Here is a 16694-nt window from a genome sequence, read left to right as displayed (position 1 = left end):
TCCAGTTACTGTCTCAAAGTGATTCATCAACTATTTGTATTTCACAACTGAGGCTGAGAGACTTCACACGCAGACAATTATAGGGGCACTTTGCATGCCTGAGACGGGAACGACCTGCCTTGACGTCACGCAGGGATCAGAGTCCTGATGCGACACGAGAGGATTTCCCTCGGTTGCTAGGCGCCGGGGTTCCGTGTGTAGATAAACATGGGGTTCCTCGTGGCACACCTGTGTTTGAAGTCGACACTGCCACGCTGTCAGACCTCTCTACCTGTTGCTTCATCACACTTTGAGTAACCATAGTTATTTTCCATTGACAATAACTACAGTGAGGCATCTGCTATAAAAAACTGTGACAATGGTGTGGGCACGGCAACCAAATAACTCCCTCAGGGGAAAGGTGAAGATTTTATTTTATTCACAATTTAGTGATGGCACGAGAATCAATAAATGTTTTTTTTTAGTACAAGATCAAAGATAAAATGATGCAATTATTTAATCCTGTGGTTAACACAAAAGTCACTGGGTTACATTCTGTTCCTTGAAGTTGCTGTGATACTTTAACAGATACAATCACTATACTCATAATTTATACCTTTATCCAGTAGTATGAATTCCAGAGATAATGAAGTGAGTTGAAGCTAATGCTGTTGAAATTGTAAAATTTCATTTAATTTCATGATATTTCATGTCATTTTAAATACCATAAAATGAGAAAATTATGGTTTTAAAAAAGTGCATCGAGGTAAGCTTATGACTATTCTTCAAAGGAAGGACTTTGTAAATTTGAAAATGGCAGATACATGTCATTGTCATGATATAGGCCAAAAAAAGCCAAAAAAAGTTTTTTCAATTCTTTTATTTATTCCTTGCTCACATTTTCTAATTTTCAAGTGGTTTATAATCACAATACGTTTTTAGTTCTTCACCAAAATTTTTTAAAATATTCAATAGAGTTCAACAGTGGTGGAATGTGACTTTACTTCCAAGTAAAATTATGAGGTAGCTAAACTTTACTTGAGTATTTCCACTTTCTGCTAGAGAGAAACATTGTTCTTTTTACTCCACTACATTGATTTGTCAGCTATAGTTACTTTGCAGATTACAGTTTTAAATACAGCATGATGCATAGCTATAGGTTAAACTACTGTATATAAAGTAAAAAGCTGTTTACACATCAGGGAATCAGTAATGACACTTTTACTCAAGCATCATTTTGAATGCAGGACTTTAACTTGTGATAGTGTAGCGTACTGCTACTTTCACTTGAGTAAAGAATCTCAATACTTGAGTGATGATAATGATAATCAGCCTTTTTCATAATTTTCAAACTGACACATTTTTAACAGATATGAGGAACTTGTGGCTTTGAGAAACATGTTGTGACAACCCTGCGGTTAATCTTTGATAAGAGCGTATATGTTTGTGTTAAATATTTGTGAACATGAGAGAGGATACTCATGTTTTGCTGCAACCAAGCCTTCTGTAAGCAATCTTGCAACGCGAGGTATATGTCAGGTCTCCCCTCTGACTCCTCAGAGGTTGAATTTGCTTCATGAATGCAACCTTCTCATCATGTGCCAAATACTATATTCACATACTCTGCCAAGTATCACAGACTGATCCCCAGTGAGGGAGAGAACACGTCGACCAGAAAGTGTGTTCTACCAACGGCTGTGCTGTGAGGATTTTATGATTTTGAGTTAGAGATGCTCACATTATTGTGTTAGTAACAGTTGTAAAAGTGCCCGTATGAATAGACAATCCTGTAAAAATGACTGTCCTCCTAACACCCGACTGTTAAAGACGTCAATGTAGACGAGGTAAATTTAATCTGGTCCGAGTAGGTGTCATTACCAGTCTCATACCTGACAGTCAGATCACTGCTGGACAAGTATTCACATGCAAAACTGCTCTCTAACACGGGCACTCACTCAGAGACTAGGTCTGCAAATCAGCAAAAAAATAAAGTCTTAAAACAGACAAAGATACTGTCTTATGTGACATAAGATCTATAGATCACTTTGCTTTTCTGTAAACGCAGCAGATTTCACCGACTTGTTTTCTCATTCACACTGCAAAAGGAAAATCATATATTATTGTAGTATTTAAGATGTTACCTCAGAAATGTTCCTGTGCTGCACAACAAAATGTATGGGGGGGGGGGTGATGCAGCTGAAGATAAAGAACATATCTTTAAGGCGGCGTTAACACTGATTTTAATCTCTATCATGAACATTGAAAGCTGAATAACAGCTTTCTCTCGCTAGGAAGTGAGTCACATGTTGTTCCCAGGCGAGGCACACCTGCTGTGTAGGTGTTTCAACAAAAACAGGTGCTTGCAAGATCAAATAAAATAAAATAAAAGCGTATATCACTGCAACACCAATGATATAATCCAGTCCATCATGTAATGAATAATAAGAACAAATCTGGCATTTCAGGTTATGGTGACATGGACTCAACCTTCAGCACCTGCTTTGAGTGACTCACATGAATTAAAAGTATCACAGTCCCCTTACAAGACAAACTTAAGGAATGACCTCATGCAGGACCACTGCAGTCTGGCTTGGCATGAACAATAGCTACTCTGTGCTGGTCCATCCAACGTTTCTCTGCGAGCGTTGACCACAGCTTGAGTCACATCCTTCCCAGCTCTCCTGCATGTTTACGGAGTGCTGGCACTCAATTGCCTATGATATCACGAGCCCTGGATATTAAGAGTCGCACTGTTTGAAAAGACCTCCAGGACGGGGTGGAAAGAACCATCCAGGGTTTGCTACAACCACAAGCCTGATACAGGAAACCCCCTCCTCTGTCTCTCTCTGCAGAGTTTTCCCCTCTATTCAGCATTCCTCATCGGTCTGTGGGACAGGTGCCTGCAGATGACACTATGACAGCCCACTGTGATGACTGCAGTGACGCTGCGCATGAAATGACGCAAGGAGACGGTGGAACAGTTTTCTCTAAATAGACATTTAATGATTTAAAATAATGTGATTACAGACGGGGAAAAGGGGAAACAGGTGTCGGGGTGGAAAAGAGGGATTTTCAACTGGTATTCTTTTTTTTTACCGTGCAACTTAAATTGACCGCATTTCATGTTTTCTGCAAAGCCGAATGTCAAAAAAAGTCAAACTGACGAATAAAAAGCACAACAGCCATGCAGGAAGGCATCGCTCTGGCATGTATCAATGGCGTCACAGGGAGGTGATAATACAAAGAAAGAGAGAAGTTTGCTTTTTAATTTACAGTTATCTAACAAATAACACTGAATTGAAGTTCATTAACATGTAACAAATATATACAGATAATCAACAAATAGGAATTGTGGCAGAACAAAGCAGCTTCATATAAAATATATCAGACTGACCGCAGAGTGTGTTATTAACCTGTGTGGAGGTGATTACAGTAACTTCAATGAGAATTGTAACATATTCTTTTAGACCACTTGACCCATTGGGATAGATTGTGTACATCTCTGCACTGTGTAGGTTGGATGTAAACATGACTCCTGCTTTCCTTGGCCTCGCTCACAATTTGAGCCACACAGTAGTAAAACATAATTACTTCTTTTTTTTTGTAACCTTGCCTAACTGAAGGCTCCATCTAACACTTGCATTGATCAGAAATTAATATAACTTCAACAAATAAAAAAACAAACAAAAAAACGTGAGGTCTCATGACTGACACCTGCCATTGATAGCACATTAACGGCTCGACTCCGCCCCCTCTGATTTCCACCTGCCTACTGCCGGCTGAGGCGCTGCCTACTGGGTCCGGAGCTGGTAATCTAAGGAGGAAATGGACAAGACTTAATCAAATGGACGAAAAAAAAGGGAATCAGAGAGAAATCAAGCGGAGGCAGCTGATGCTATCCACCCAGAATGAATGGAATACAAAGGAAATGAGATGAGGATGTTTGGCAATTAGTGGCAACATTAGCAAAAAGACCAACATGTGCAACCTTGGTAATCTTAGTATGAAGATCAGGGAAGCTCAAAAAAGAAAAAGTTCACTTTCTCACATTTCGCAGGACGTTGCCACATTGCCTCATGTTCTACAGTGTATCCCCTTTTCATAGAACTGCATCAGTTCAAGGTTGGTTCCCACCACATTGCACTGCATTGCCCAACTGTTGCCTAATAACTGCACATATGGGCACTCTGTACAAGTATTACTGAACTCTCAACATACCTCCATTTTGGGTGATGTAGCGCACCCACGGCAGGGCCTGATAGCCACTCTTCTCAATGATCTTCAGGTAACGCACCTGTCAAGGGAAAACACTGGTATGAACATGACAAATAAAAGAGTTTGCTAACAATTGCTGAACAATGTTTAGGTTTGCACATCATTGCAGAGAGTAAAGTAATGTAATGTTGCTGTGTTCCACTGTAACAAACAACACATGCCACATGAGCCAAATATCATTTGTTGATATCAAGTTACATTTTTTAGGGTAAAGCTACCTAATCCTAAACATTTTCCATCCATAGTCTAAATTTATCCTGTGCAGGGTCATGATGCGGCTGGAGCCCATCCCAGCATGCACTGGGAGAGAGCCAGGATACACCCTGGACAGGTTGCCAAGTCAAACCAAAATATAAATTCATTCCCACCTATGGGAAATTTAGAGGCCGACAATTCACTGACTGTAACCTGCATGTCTTTGAACTGTGGGAAGTACTGAATTGAGTTGGAGCACCCAAAGGAAACCCACACAGACACAAGGAGAAAATGCAAACAGTACCCATAAAAAAGGCCAGAGCCAAGGGGTTTGAGCCCAGAACCTCCAAACAAGCACTCAATGGCCCACTTTCCTACTACATATGAATTCTTAGCAGGTTTTGAGTATGTTATGTTTGTAAAACTGGAAAAGATTGTCAGTGTGCACACTAAAATAAACACTTTTCTTTTCTCAATTCTTGAGTGTACTGTTGATATACACTATTCTCCCACAAAGCAATGCACAAAGGACATGGAGGCGGACCTCACAGCTGCAAATCATTCAAATACATTTCGGTTGGTGGTGAGATTGACTAAAAATATAATTAGCAGTTTTAATTTACATCTGACAACATACATATTGTATTGGTATGTTGACTTTGCGAATAATGACATGATAAAAAGTATACTGTTATCTTGTAGCATGTAGCATATAGTGTAGACAATTATGTACTGTAGTATGCAATTGGGACACAGCAATTGTTTCTGATAATAGCCACCTTTCAAGCCTACAGGCAGTACATATTCAATACTCAATAGATAAGATTTTTCAGTGAAGTACTCCTTTAAGCTCTTAGCGAGCTGCAGGTTGTAGTGAGAGTAGTGTTGCTGATGAGGAAGCAGTAGTATGAGTCACTCTGAGAAGGGGGAAGCAGATACAGAGCAGCTTTCAAGGGACACACAAAGTGAATTTACATAACTGTAACATACTGTTTTTTGAGGCCAGGGGGGGAAAAAATATGCACATCAGCATAATCAAGATACAACTTTCACAAGCCATTAACCGATATTTCATCAGACCAGTGTTACCACAGAGCTGAATTTCGAGAAAAACACTCTAAAAATACCCAGCCATCCTGACCATCACTGAGCATGATTGCGCATATTTCTTTCTAGTCAGGTGGAGGAAAAAAAAAACACTATTAAAACTTATGTCACTGTAACAATCTGTCCATGTTAGTGAGATTTACAGTTAGAAATTATCAATCAAATAAATGAAGTGGTATTTCATCTTATACATCACAATTCAACCACAGTGACACAGAGAACTTACTTCTCTGCAGTATGCCATTTCATCTTGTGGTATCTGTCGCCGTACGCTACAAAATAATTACAGACACATCTTTCATGCTTCAGTGTGCTTTTGCAGTAACAACCTTCACCCAAACCTTTCTGTTAAAAAGAAAGTCTAGCAGGGACGAGAGCGCGGCCATTTTAAGGCTGACACGACCCCTCTCTGGGAGATGCCGCCGTGCCATGTCTCCATTATGCCGGTTCCCAGCCGAAAAGCAGGACAGACAGGGCAGGAATTTGTGGGTCGAGTGGCGGCGGGCCTCTGGTAAGGCCTCGGTAGTGGCCGCCTTGTTATTACCTTCCACTACACAGTGAGGTCAGAGAGAGAGAGCGCCGTGGCCACCAGACACATGACGACAAACACACAGACGCAGGATCACCAAGTTTGCCGGCACAGCACTTCTCCATGAACCCAGCAGCCAAACATGTAGTCGGCCTGACCGTGGGTACGCAGTCAGCAAAACGGCATCAAAAGCCATCCTCCGCAAAATATCATTATGGCTTGTAAGATGAGAAGGGGAAAGGAGGATGTTTGTTGTATCTCGTTTGGTAAGTACAGACTACATGTGTGGTCTGGATTTATCAGGCTTTCGGTAAAAGCTATGGCCCAAAAAGTATCTACCGATTACGTTTGGGGTACCTCAACATCACCTAAAAGACGAGAGATTTGGAAATGTAACTACAGTTCTGCTCTCACTGCCACTCGGCCAAAGTGTGGGATTACTCCATTTCTAGTTAAATTTATAAGGTGCAGTTACGTGCATCAAACACACTTCACATGCACTCTCCCCTACACTTAGTGGCAGAGTTAAGAGGAACTTTCTCATGCTTTGATATTTACATGCGTTTAATTAAACTTCACACCCTCTTCTCACACGTAGAGAGTGGTGTCACTGGCTGCATTAGAGCCTGAGACCCAGTCTGCTGTGGCCCTGTAAAAAGGGAAAGGTTACTGGCCTGACACAAGAGTTCGATGGGATTATGGCTCTCAATACGTCACCTCTGAGACGGTGGGTGCACCACAGTGTGACTGTAAACACTGAGCAAAAAGTTTTGAAGCTTTGAAACAACTTGGGAACTAGTTTAACTGCCACAACTAAAGTACAAATTCTGATATTTTAGGTTGATGCTTGTAGATCCTAAATGGTCGTCTCAACTACTTTTTCACTACATTTCACTACATCTTCTGGAAAAAAAGATTGTTGTACATGATGCAACCTGACTGAGCAATCTCTCGCATTCAGTGGAAGTATGTTAGGTGAGAAAACGAAAAAAGTCCCCAGGGTGCACTGCGGTTTTCAGAATCAGACCTTCTCAGGTGGCTTCCTTCCAGGAAGTTACAAACTAACGGTAGAAAAATCGCGATTGACATTTGGCCGACTATGAGTTTCATTCAGTTTTTTACTGAACAGAATGATGTACATAAATACCTCAATGGGTCTAAAAAAACTGTGGTCAGTTGAGAAAAAAAATCTGTGTTTTAGAAACAACATTAACAGTTATTTAACATTTAAAAAAAAAAAAGGGATTTTAGCTTTTAAAGTAAAGGAAACAGAAAGGCTTTATCTCATGGATGCAACTCCACACCTTTGTCGCTGCACTATGACTTAATGCACTTTTATTCCAGCATCTGTTCATTTACGGGTTGGCAAAGATTTGACAGGAAGGAAGGAAAAGGAGATTATTTCTTTCAGCTGCCAAATTACCTTGGAAAATGACAAGCATTCTTACACTGCCAAAACCGCCCCAATTAAAAGTACTATATATTTCAATTAGCTTGGGTTTGAGCTCGTTTCCGAGTGGGCTGCATAATGTCCATACAACTTAATAACGTTTTATTGAATATCATAGGAAATGTGGAGAAGCTGGAAAATATGACCTCTTCGCTCTTTTAATGTTACACAAAAAGCAGTATTAAAAGTTAAGAAGTAATTAGAGTGTTAGAAGGAGAGATTCAGACATCCATCAGTTGAGAAGAACAAAGTTGATCAAAGAGCTTACTGTTAAAAATACGCTGGTTGTTATTAGAGTAAGTTTCGAAATAGCTTATACACAATATGAATGCTTACCCTGTTCATTAACGTTTAATAACCAAGCTTGGCTGTTCAAGGGATCTGCCTGCACAAACACACACACACTTAACTATATACCAGTGCTTGGGTAATATTATATTGAAGCAGTGGCACTGATAACTTGTCCTATGTTCCTAGAAAAACTAGCATTCAAATAAAGGCACCAGTATTTTACAACTTATGGTTTAAACATCACTTGAGAACATTTCAGTTTAACAGCTCTTGCTTTAGATAATAAAGTGTCAAATGAGGTCTGGTTAATGTAAAACTGAGGTGTAATTATGTAAAAGTACCTGTACTGTTTTTTTTCTTTTCGGGGCAATAATACGATCTTTTCAAATGGAGTTTGTCAAGTTGCCATTGCTTCCTCACATCAAGACATGGGAAAACTTAATTTTGTGTTACTGTGGTGCTACACATATAATCACAGGACAACTGTGATTATACAGTAAGTGCAGCACATCTGTGCAAGTCTGTGGTCAGCAAGAGCAAGAGTTTTCATTCAAACATGAAGGAAAAACATTAGCTTCTCTCTCAGTTTCATGGGAAACACAATCAAACTCCAATGAATCTACTTACCTGTAACTAACAATGACATTTTCTATCACTGTGATTAACATAAAGGCAGAGGGCCAAGTCCAAGCTGATGAGCAGTTGTTTTCTGGTTTGTTCAACAGTGGAAGTTTTCTCTACCACGAAAAGGAGTCTCACAGTTTAACAGTGCTTCCTTACTGCCCCCTCTGGCCAAAAACAGGACCAACATGAATTGTTTAAATTCCTGCTCTGGAGAGAGAGTGAGTACATGTGAGACACGCTACGTGCCATAAATTCTAAATCCGGGATGACAGGGAAACAAAAGAGATCCACAAAATATTTGGACTATGCATTCATGCGCACTGGAAGATAACCAATCTGGTCCCATATGGTTTACTATATAGGAATGATAAACACACTTTGACCGAGTGTAAACAGATTTTGTAAATTTTCCTAATGTAATCTCTTTGTGGGGAATTAAGTTTCATCTTAATTTTACCTCTACACATGTGCTGCGGCAATTAGGTTAAACAAATTACTCGTGGAATTATTTGCCAACACTGTTTGACAGAGGTCATGTGAGCACGTGTGCGGGGCGCACCTGGATGCCAGAGGTGGTGAAGTATGGGATCTCAAACTTGACACTGATTGGTGGCTTCCCCTCCTTGTCTTCAGCCTCTACACTCGGAAGACCGAAGTGGGCTCGCATCAAGTACTCCTTTCCACCCTGTGACAAGTCACAACACAAACTCTATCATACAAAACCAAAACTCTGGAAACCTCATATGTTAAACCCTAAAAAAGGGACAACTCGACATTCTACCGTCAAAAAACATAAATGTTAACTACTGGACAAATGCAGAAACTAACATTTTCTCCATGACAAGAGATATTAAAAACACAGTAAATTACAACCCAACACCTTAAGGCATGACTTAAAAACCCAAACATAAGATTACACAAACATTTTTTTTAATGTATGATCATGAGTCATGATTTCTACTCACAGGGAAGGACTTGATAGACCAGACAATCTCGCTGTTCTCAGGCACCCACTTCACGCTACCCACTGTGGTCTTGAATTTGGGTGAGTCGGCGTCCGTTGGCACAGGAATGTGGATCTCCACGTTGTTGGCTGTGGAACGCCTTTTGAACTGACTCTTTGCCTGAGACGAGAAACAAGCAGGTCAAGTTTAACACGATGTCCCGCCTAAATAGGGGGTTAAACCACGGCTTAATGACAGTTTTAATGAAGCATTAAATAGGGTTTCTCACGCATGAAAACAAGAGACACAAAGTCCTTGAAAATCATTACAACATACTGGTACTTTGCTATGATGGTTAACGTACCTTGATCCAGTCTCAACTGCATTACAGCCAAATCATATGTTTCTTTACGAATAACTACCGGACCCAGGGTTAACAACAAAAACAATGCAGCTATAATCGACACGGCAACTGGTGCACCAACTGAAAAAGTCACCTACCTTGATCATGTACTCGATCCGACTGTGGGAGTGCTTCTCAATAACAGATTCAATCCAGATCAAGGGCTTCACCTAAGATATAAACAATGCACATTTTTTACCCACTATCACGTTCCTTTTCAACGGACTCTATCACAGGCAACATACATGTCAGTTTAAATAACACATGACACGGTCACCACCTAGTGGACAGCAGATATTACTACAACATGGACCAACATAAGACATTTAAGAAAAGGACAGAAATTTGCGGGGTTTCCACTTCTACCAACAAAAACAACACACAGTCATATACTCAAATTTGCATTGTGTAGAATCAGTGTCATGTGCTCTCAATGTTGTAGAGGAAATGTAGGGAAAAACACAATCTGCAGATCTCTAATTATGCAACTTGTTTCTTAGTGCATAGACCTAAAATATATGTACAGTATATAGCCTGACCAATACTGATATAGATATCAGGGAGTTTCACAAAATGTGATCAAGATAAATATTGGGTGGGACATTTTACAGTTGAAAAAGTCACCTATTCATTTTTATGTCCACAATTTGGCTCACTTGCTAGGTTGGTATGGTATAAATGAAATAACCTGCTTTTTTTGTTGTTATTGTGCTACTATAGTTGAGATTTTTGTTTTGCTCAACTCACCCACAAATTAAGGAGGAGGTATGACAAGTACGATAGTTTGTTCTTTTGGAATATGAAAATATTAAAGAAATGTGCAACTCTTGAAGTTTCAAGTGAAGTTATTTATTTTCTATATACAAACACACACTACATGTTCAAATGTTTAAATGTGGACAGTCACGTGACAAGTTGCTTCTTGGGTAGCCAACTTCAAATTAGTTTGTGCCGGTTGCTAGTAGCTACAACTGGAAAGACGTCTGCTCCTCTGTACTACTTCCCTTCACACAAGCTTACTGGCAACCCTATTGTGAAACACTTACAATTTGAGGCCACTTTAAACTTTCTTAAACTGAAGTGCTTTCCTATAGCCTTCTACATTACGCCTCACTTCCTTTCATGACTACGCTTTTGGTATTTGAAGTGCTTGTGACCTGGTTGATGAAGCAACTTGACCGTATTTGAGCAAAGGCTGGTTTGGCCCAGACCCCATCTCTTTCTTTCGTTTTTTCCAGGTTAGGAGTTTTGTGCGTAAATATTTACCTAGCGTACCGACTGTGCCTTCCAAAAACGTTTTTGTAAACATCTTTGCTCAATATAAGCCTTAAAAAAAGGGGGGCAATCTCTAGGATTTACAGATTTGTAAATATTAACCAGAAGCCAGATGGAAACTATTCTGGTGGGCTGCTTTACATATTGGGCTAGTCAGGAGGAAAAACATGGAACATGGAATACCACAAATCCACGAGTCATGATCATAGTTATACTATATACTGTAGTGTATCATCATGATTCGCCTGATGTTACCACAGTTAATTTAACGCAATATTGAATTGATGTTGTAGAGACTCAAAACAACATATAGCGGGGCAAGCTGCATGAACCTCCTACAGCTTTCCAAATATTTTTTACATAGATTTTTTCAAATGTCTCTAAGTCTGACCGCAAGTAAACACAGAAAGCAGCACCCTGGAACAACCACTATGGCTACCTGTATAGGGATCTTTCCATGTTGTAACAATATTTGTGTTAATTGCTGTTCTGAGTCAAGAGTCCAGGGCCATTATTTATTGTAAAGCATTTTGTAACACTGTTATTGACAAAGCAATATAAAATTTTTGTTCTTCTTATGTTTTATTCCCATTCTGTCCCTGCCAGATTTATATTATTTATTTGGAGCCGTCTTAGCCATTACTGGCACAACCTCATTCAATTTAAAGTAGTGAACAAGGTTCATGTTACAAGCTTGACTGGGGAACTGCACTCTGATTTTTGATTCCAAAAACATTAGCTGCCTGCATTTCCTATAGCTGATTCATTGGTTGATATAGTGGCCTGTAAGGACAACATTTGAGAACATGCACATTTTAAAAAAGGCTATAAGAAATCAAGGAACTGGTATGATCTCAGAAAATGGCCAACTAGTGTGGTGGGATCTGGTGCTCGACGGGTGTTTATTTCACACCCTTCCGCTTGTTAGGGGTCAGTCTATCGAACCACCAGACCCTGTGCTGGAAGGTGTCTGATCCACAGTACTCACATGAGTGTTGAGGCGGTAGGACATGAGCTCAAACTCTCCATCGGGAGGAATGAAGGAGATGGTGCGGTCGTTCTCGAAGCGAGACAGACGGACGCACTGGTGAAACTTGACATCTTCTAGCTCTACTGATTTACTCTTCCCTCCTACATGAAGAAACAAATTAGATCATTTTAAAAGGTGAAAAATACAAGAAGAGTGTTCCTGCATTGCATGGACTGGTGTAAATCAGGCCTAGGTTAAATTGCATTTGCAAATAACTTTTAAGGCTTTTCAGATTAGCATGAGGATATGGTGTATGACAACACAATACAATGAGTGCCAATAACAATAATTTGATTGTCACTCTTGTATATTTGAATGGGTAATTTATAATCATCAAAACTTCCCAGCGCAAAATATTTGTTAACACAATATGTCTGAAGTCTGTTATGAGAGAGAACTCACGTCCAGTGTTTTCAAACAGAACCTTGTCGTTAAGACCCAGCCGCAACTCAGGCATCCCAGACAGGAAGACTCGCATCTTGATGGAGCCAACGATCTCACTGCGTAAAACATTACCATTGGCACTAACCTGGAAAATGGATTACAAATGTCAGTGGGTCACAGGGGGACAGAGAAACCCATCAATCAGAATCAGAAATACTTTATGATACCCGAGGGGAAAATTATGCAAAGAAAGCGTTAGCCACTTAAAGAAATTACAGAAAATACAGCAAGATCAACTAGCTAACGTTGTGACGCACACAGAGAGGAAGTTTACAAACACTGTGACTGGCATTCCTTAAGCAACACAGCACTTCTAAAACAAGGAGTTCCTACCAGGAGGTTGACTGACTCAATGACGTCCAGGAAGACCTCATTCTTCCTGTACTTGATGCCCTCTGACCTCCAGGAGACGGCATTGGTGACCGTGGCGGGGGGTCGCGGGGCGCCAGTGTCTAGCTTGTGCCCCTCCTGGGTTATGTATCTGCGAGACAAAAATGTAAACACTGAGGCAAAACAGAGAAAAGGGGAAATCAACTGTCTGCGGTGGTGGAGTTCCCAGAAAGCATCAAAGAATGACACAGACTCTCACGGTTTCTAACGGAGGATTGTCTGACTTATTGCTGAACTCAGAACACTAGGGGAAATCCAGAGTTAGCTTGCTACGTGTCTGCATCAACCACAGTCCTGTAAGTTCAAAAGTCATTTGCCGTAGTTTATTGAGAGGACAGTAAGCTCCTTTTGACTTGCAGATATATAGAAATGACAGGACAATACCACAAAACTAGTAAAAAGCAATCTGTAAAACCCTATTTAACGGCTACATAACAATCAATGCACAAAAACTTAAACGTGGTGAGACTGCGGCTAAGAGGGCACTCACTCTTGCAGAATCTTGCTGTCTGTGGTCTGAGGATAGCCAAAGTCCATCAGCTCATCCATCAGCTCGTATATGATGACGAAGTTATCTCGAATGCTCTCTTCCTCCAATTCTTTGAAGTACTCTGAAAAAACCTGAAGAACACAAATGCTGTTTTATAATCCTGTTTGACCGTCACTGTAAATATAGAGCATATGGCTTTGTCAGTGTTGTTTATTATCTAAATCTACTGTAGACAAAAGAAGGCAAAAGCAGTCAATCCTACCTGGACGATTTTGTACAAGAAGGAGAAGACAAGCGAGACGCTAGCATTTTTCTTGGATGTTGCAACCACTGATGCGATGTGTGTCAAGAATTTTAGGGTTTAAAATCCAAACAGCACAAAAAAATAGAATACCAGATGTTGACAAGTTGCTTGGGTACAAATACCATGCAGTGAACAGTAAGGATACAGTAGAGGTTATTGTGTTTGATCCACATGAAACGGACTCCTCCATGGGCCAGGATTGGAGAGAGCGTCCCCTCCTCCTCTTTGTCCATCAGAAGTGTCATGAAGTGCTCAATCTCTGACATGTCCACATCTCCCCGGTAATTACGGCACACCAGGACCTGAAAAGAACAGATAGTGTTCAATATCAATATTGATGTTAGCAACAGCTGCAGTACTGCTGGTAGAGCAGAAAAACTGAGGACTATCATGGTTATACAGTGATGAAATTGTCATTAAAATGATGGCCGTCAGTTACCAAGGGGTAAAGTCACCAATATAACCAAAATCAATTTTATTTTCACGTGTTCATTCATCTATCCTTTCTTTAATCATTAAAACATCCATCATGAGATGTATTTTGTGTACAAATCCTGAGTAACGACAAAAACCATTACAACATGACTTGAAACGGTTTATAGTCCACTCTTCAATTCGGCAAACAAGCAGCTGCCTCGTCTATGATGCGCGCATTACTTAATCTCTACGGGCGGTAGTAACAAACAAAGATTAAACTGGATGCTTCTTGAATTTAGTACATCTCGATTAATAATTTTTTACGCCGGATTTATCAGAAGATGCTCACGGATTAAAATAGGTTGTAGGTATATATTACAATGTATGTGATGACTTGCATAGAAGAAAGGAAGCGTGAATGGGGAATTGTGAAGGGAGTTTTGGCAACATCTTTGCATTGCCTGCTGCTAACAGCTGGTCACCTGCTTGTTGGCCAGCGTATCTGTCGTTAGTTTCGGTTACGTGGCCTAGTATTTTTCAGTTTTACCCATCATAGGTAAACCGACCTCCTTGTTTAGGTGCAACGAACTAATTTAAATCACAAGCCAAAACCTTGACACAGCATACGAACCACAGTCTATGATATGAAGCCATGCCGATACATTAGCTACCCTGCTGCTGATTGAGCCACATCATAATCTGTCAGTGAAGAATGTGTTAGCGAGGCTAACGTTAGCTTAGCAATGCAGCAGCAGTCAAGTTATCTTACCTTTCCTTTTAAATCCAAGACATACACCGCGCTCGCAGACATCTTGAACTAATTTATACGAGCTTAGTTCAGCTCGTTATCAGCACCTTGTTGATAATGTTTGTTAATAGCAAGTTCAGGGCTCAAATCAAAGAAAAGACTTTCATTCATAATACCGAAAAGAGGAAAGCAACCCTTCCCTTTTTACCACACTGTCCATGCATCTAACGAGCGCCCCCTATGGAATGGGAGGATGTAGTACGACAGACGTGTGTTTCCCCACAGAAATTGATTGAATAGGTAGATTAGATTCTTTGTGAGTGGATGTGGTAAATGGCTGATACTTTGCTGTGTAGGCATAGCATCAGACAAAAAAAGTGTTGGAGTATTGTCTTTTTGACCGTGCACCAGGTTCAATCATTCAATGTTAAAGTAATGTATAGCCACCATGTGCCCTGAAGCACTTTCTTGACCTGAAATAATAAATTACATATATGTATCCATACGCTGAATGGTATGAAATATCATCATATATTCACTGTGTTGTTCAGCTTGCTGCCTTACAGTACTTCCACTAGTGCTGTATGGCTAATTGGATGGATGCAACATGTCACCTGTTGTCATGACAACAGCCCCGCTTCTCACTAGTTCCCATGTTTTGGTGTCATGCCATATCTGTTGACATGGAATGAGATTCTTGATGGACTAATCTAAATGTTCATATTAAGTTTCACATTATTTATGTTGCTACTGAGATAAACAATATTATTGTCTTTTAATCTGTCCTCATTCAATCTTTTTTAATAAAGCTAGTAAAGTAAAATTTTGTTAGATAATGAATTTAGAAGAGTGGATGATCTGCATGGCAAATCCAATGCTCTTTCATTCTGACAGTTTTGGAATGCAATGCACAGGTCAGAAATGGATTCAATGTGACCAAGACGGGTTTGCATTTCTTTCATGCACACATGCTCTTCAGAAAATTCAATCAGTCCTAAAAGCTTCCATGGTTTATGAGTTGTGTTACAGTAACCTGCAGCTTTCTGTCATCAACCTTGTTTTGGTTTTGTAGCTCCCCCTACTGGATGAATGTTTGATCTGCACTAGAGTTTTTAGGTCAGCTGTTTCATATTGCAATGCAACCTCCTAATGTTCTGGTGTATGTGTGGCACATAGGATATTAAAATGTAATTGCCCACTTATTTAAATGTGTTATTTTATATGTATGCATTTATGTTGCATTTTTATCAGACACCCCACATTTAATTTTGAGCATTTCCATTTTGAGTTTTAAAGGCACGTGGATATATAAGCTGAGGGCTGGGCAGCATTCTTCACTTGTCAGTTAACATGAGTATGAGTAAAGCCACTGAAGATCAGCCGAGTGATATTTGTGTTTTTATTTATTCTTTCAGAATAATCCATTTCTAAAATATGTCACTCCTTGAGTCAGCTTGCACTCTATGGTTGTAATATATGGAATATAATGTGGGGCAAAAACAAATATGGACTTATGTAATTAAATTATGAAGTAACTTAATTATTAAAACTCAAGACATTATTAAGAAATGTTATTTAATTGCTCTTCAATTTGTATTATTGCCACCAATGTTAGTCCTCCTGTCATGACAAAACTGACTTCTGCTAAATACCACCAGCAGACATTCCTTGTAACATGGGGGCGTTTTATGCACTATCTGGAAACCAAGTTACCCAACCATCTCTGTACCTTCTGATGAAGACAGGTAGTTTGTGAATGACAGAATGATGAACTAATGCACTATATACATAATGGGGTT

The 16694-nt window shown here is 39.9% G+C and overlaps 1 protein-coding gene across 2 annotated transcripts; it reads right to left on the bottom strand.

The window, feature by feature from the left end:
* Window positions 1–2957: 2957 nt before the first annotated feature.
* ap1m1 (adaptor related protein complex 1 subunit mu 1) lies at window positions 2958–15062 on the bottom strand. 2 transcript variants are annotated; one of them, XM_070918533.1, is made up of 12 exons: window positions 14917–15062; window positions 13876–14032; window positions 13689–13756; window positions 13427–13557; window positions 12853–13027; window positions 12505–12631; window positions 12061–12203; window positions 9896–9967; window positions 9416–9574; window positions 9010–9135; window positions 4198–4273; window positions 2958–3793 (listed from the first exon to the last, which is right to left on the bottom strand). In XM_070918533.1, the coding sequence occupies exons 1-12, from the start codon at window positions 14956–14958 to the stop codon at window positions 3771–3773; spliced, it is 1299 nt and encodes a 432-aa protein (XP_070774634.1). In that variant the 5' UTR covers window positions 14959–15062; the 3' UTR covers window positions 2958–3770. The 2 variants fall into 2 exon arrangements, with proteins under 2 accessions (XP_070774634.1, XP_070774635.1); XM_070918534.1 differs by having other exon boundaries at window positions 12880–13027.
* Between the last annotated feature and the right edge of the window lie 1632 nt (window positions 15063–16694).

Source organism: Enoplosus armatus, chromosome 14 (assembly GCF_043641665.1).
Source record: "Enoplosus armatus isolate fEnoArm2 chromosome 14, fEnoArm2.hap1, whole genome shotgun sequence".
Classification (NCBI taxonomy): Eukaryota; Metazoa; Chordata; class Actinopteri; order Centrarchiformes; family Enoplosidae; genus Enoplosus; species Enoplosus armatus.
The sequence above is the reverse complement of the archived record's forward strand: the minus strand, read 5'-3'. Positions and strand labels throughout refer to the sequence as shown.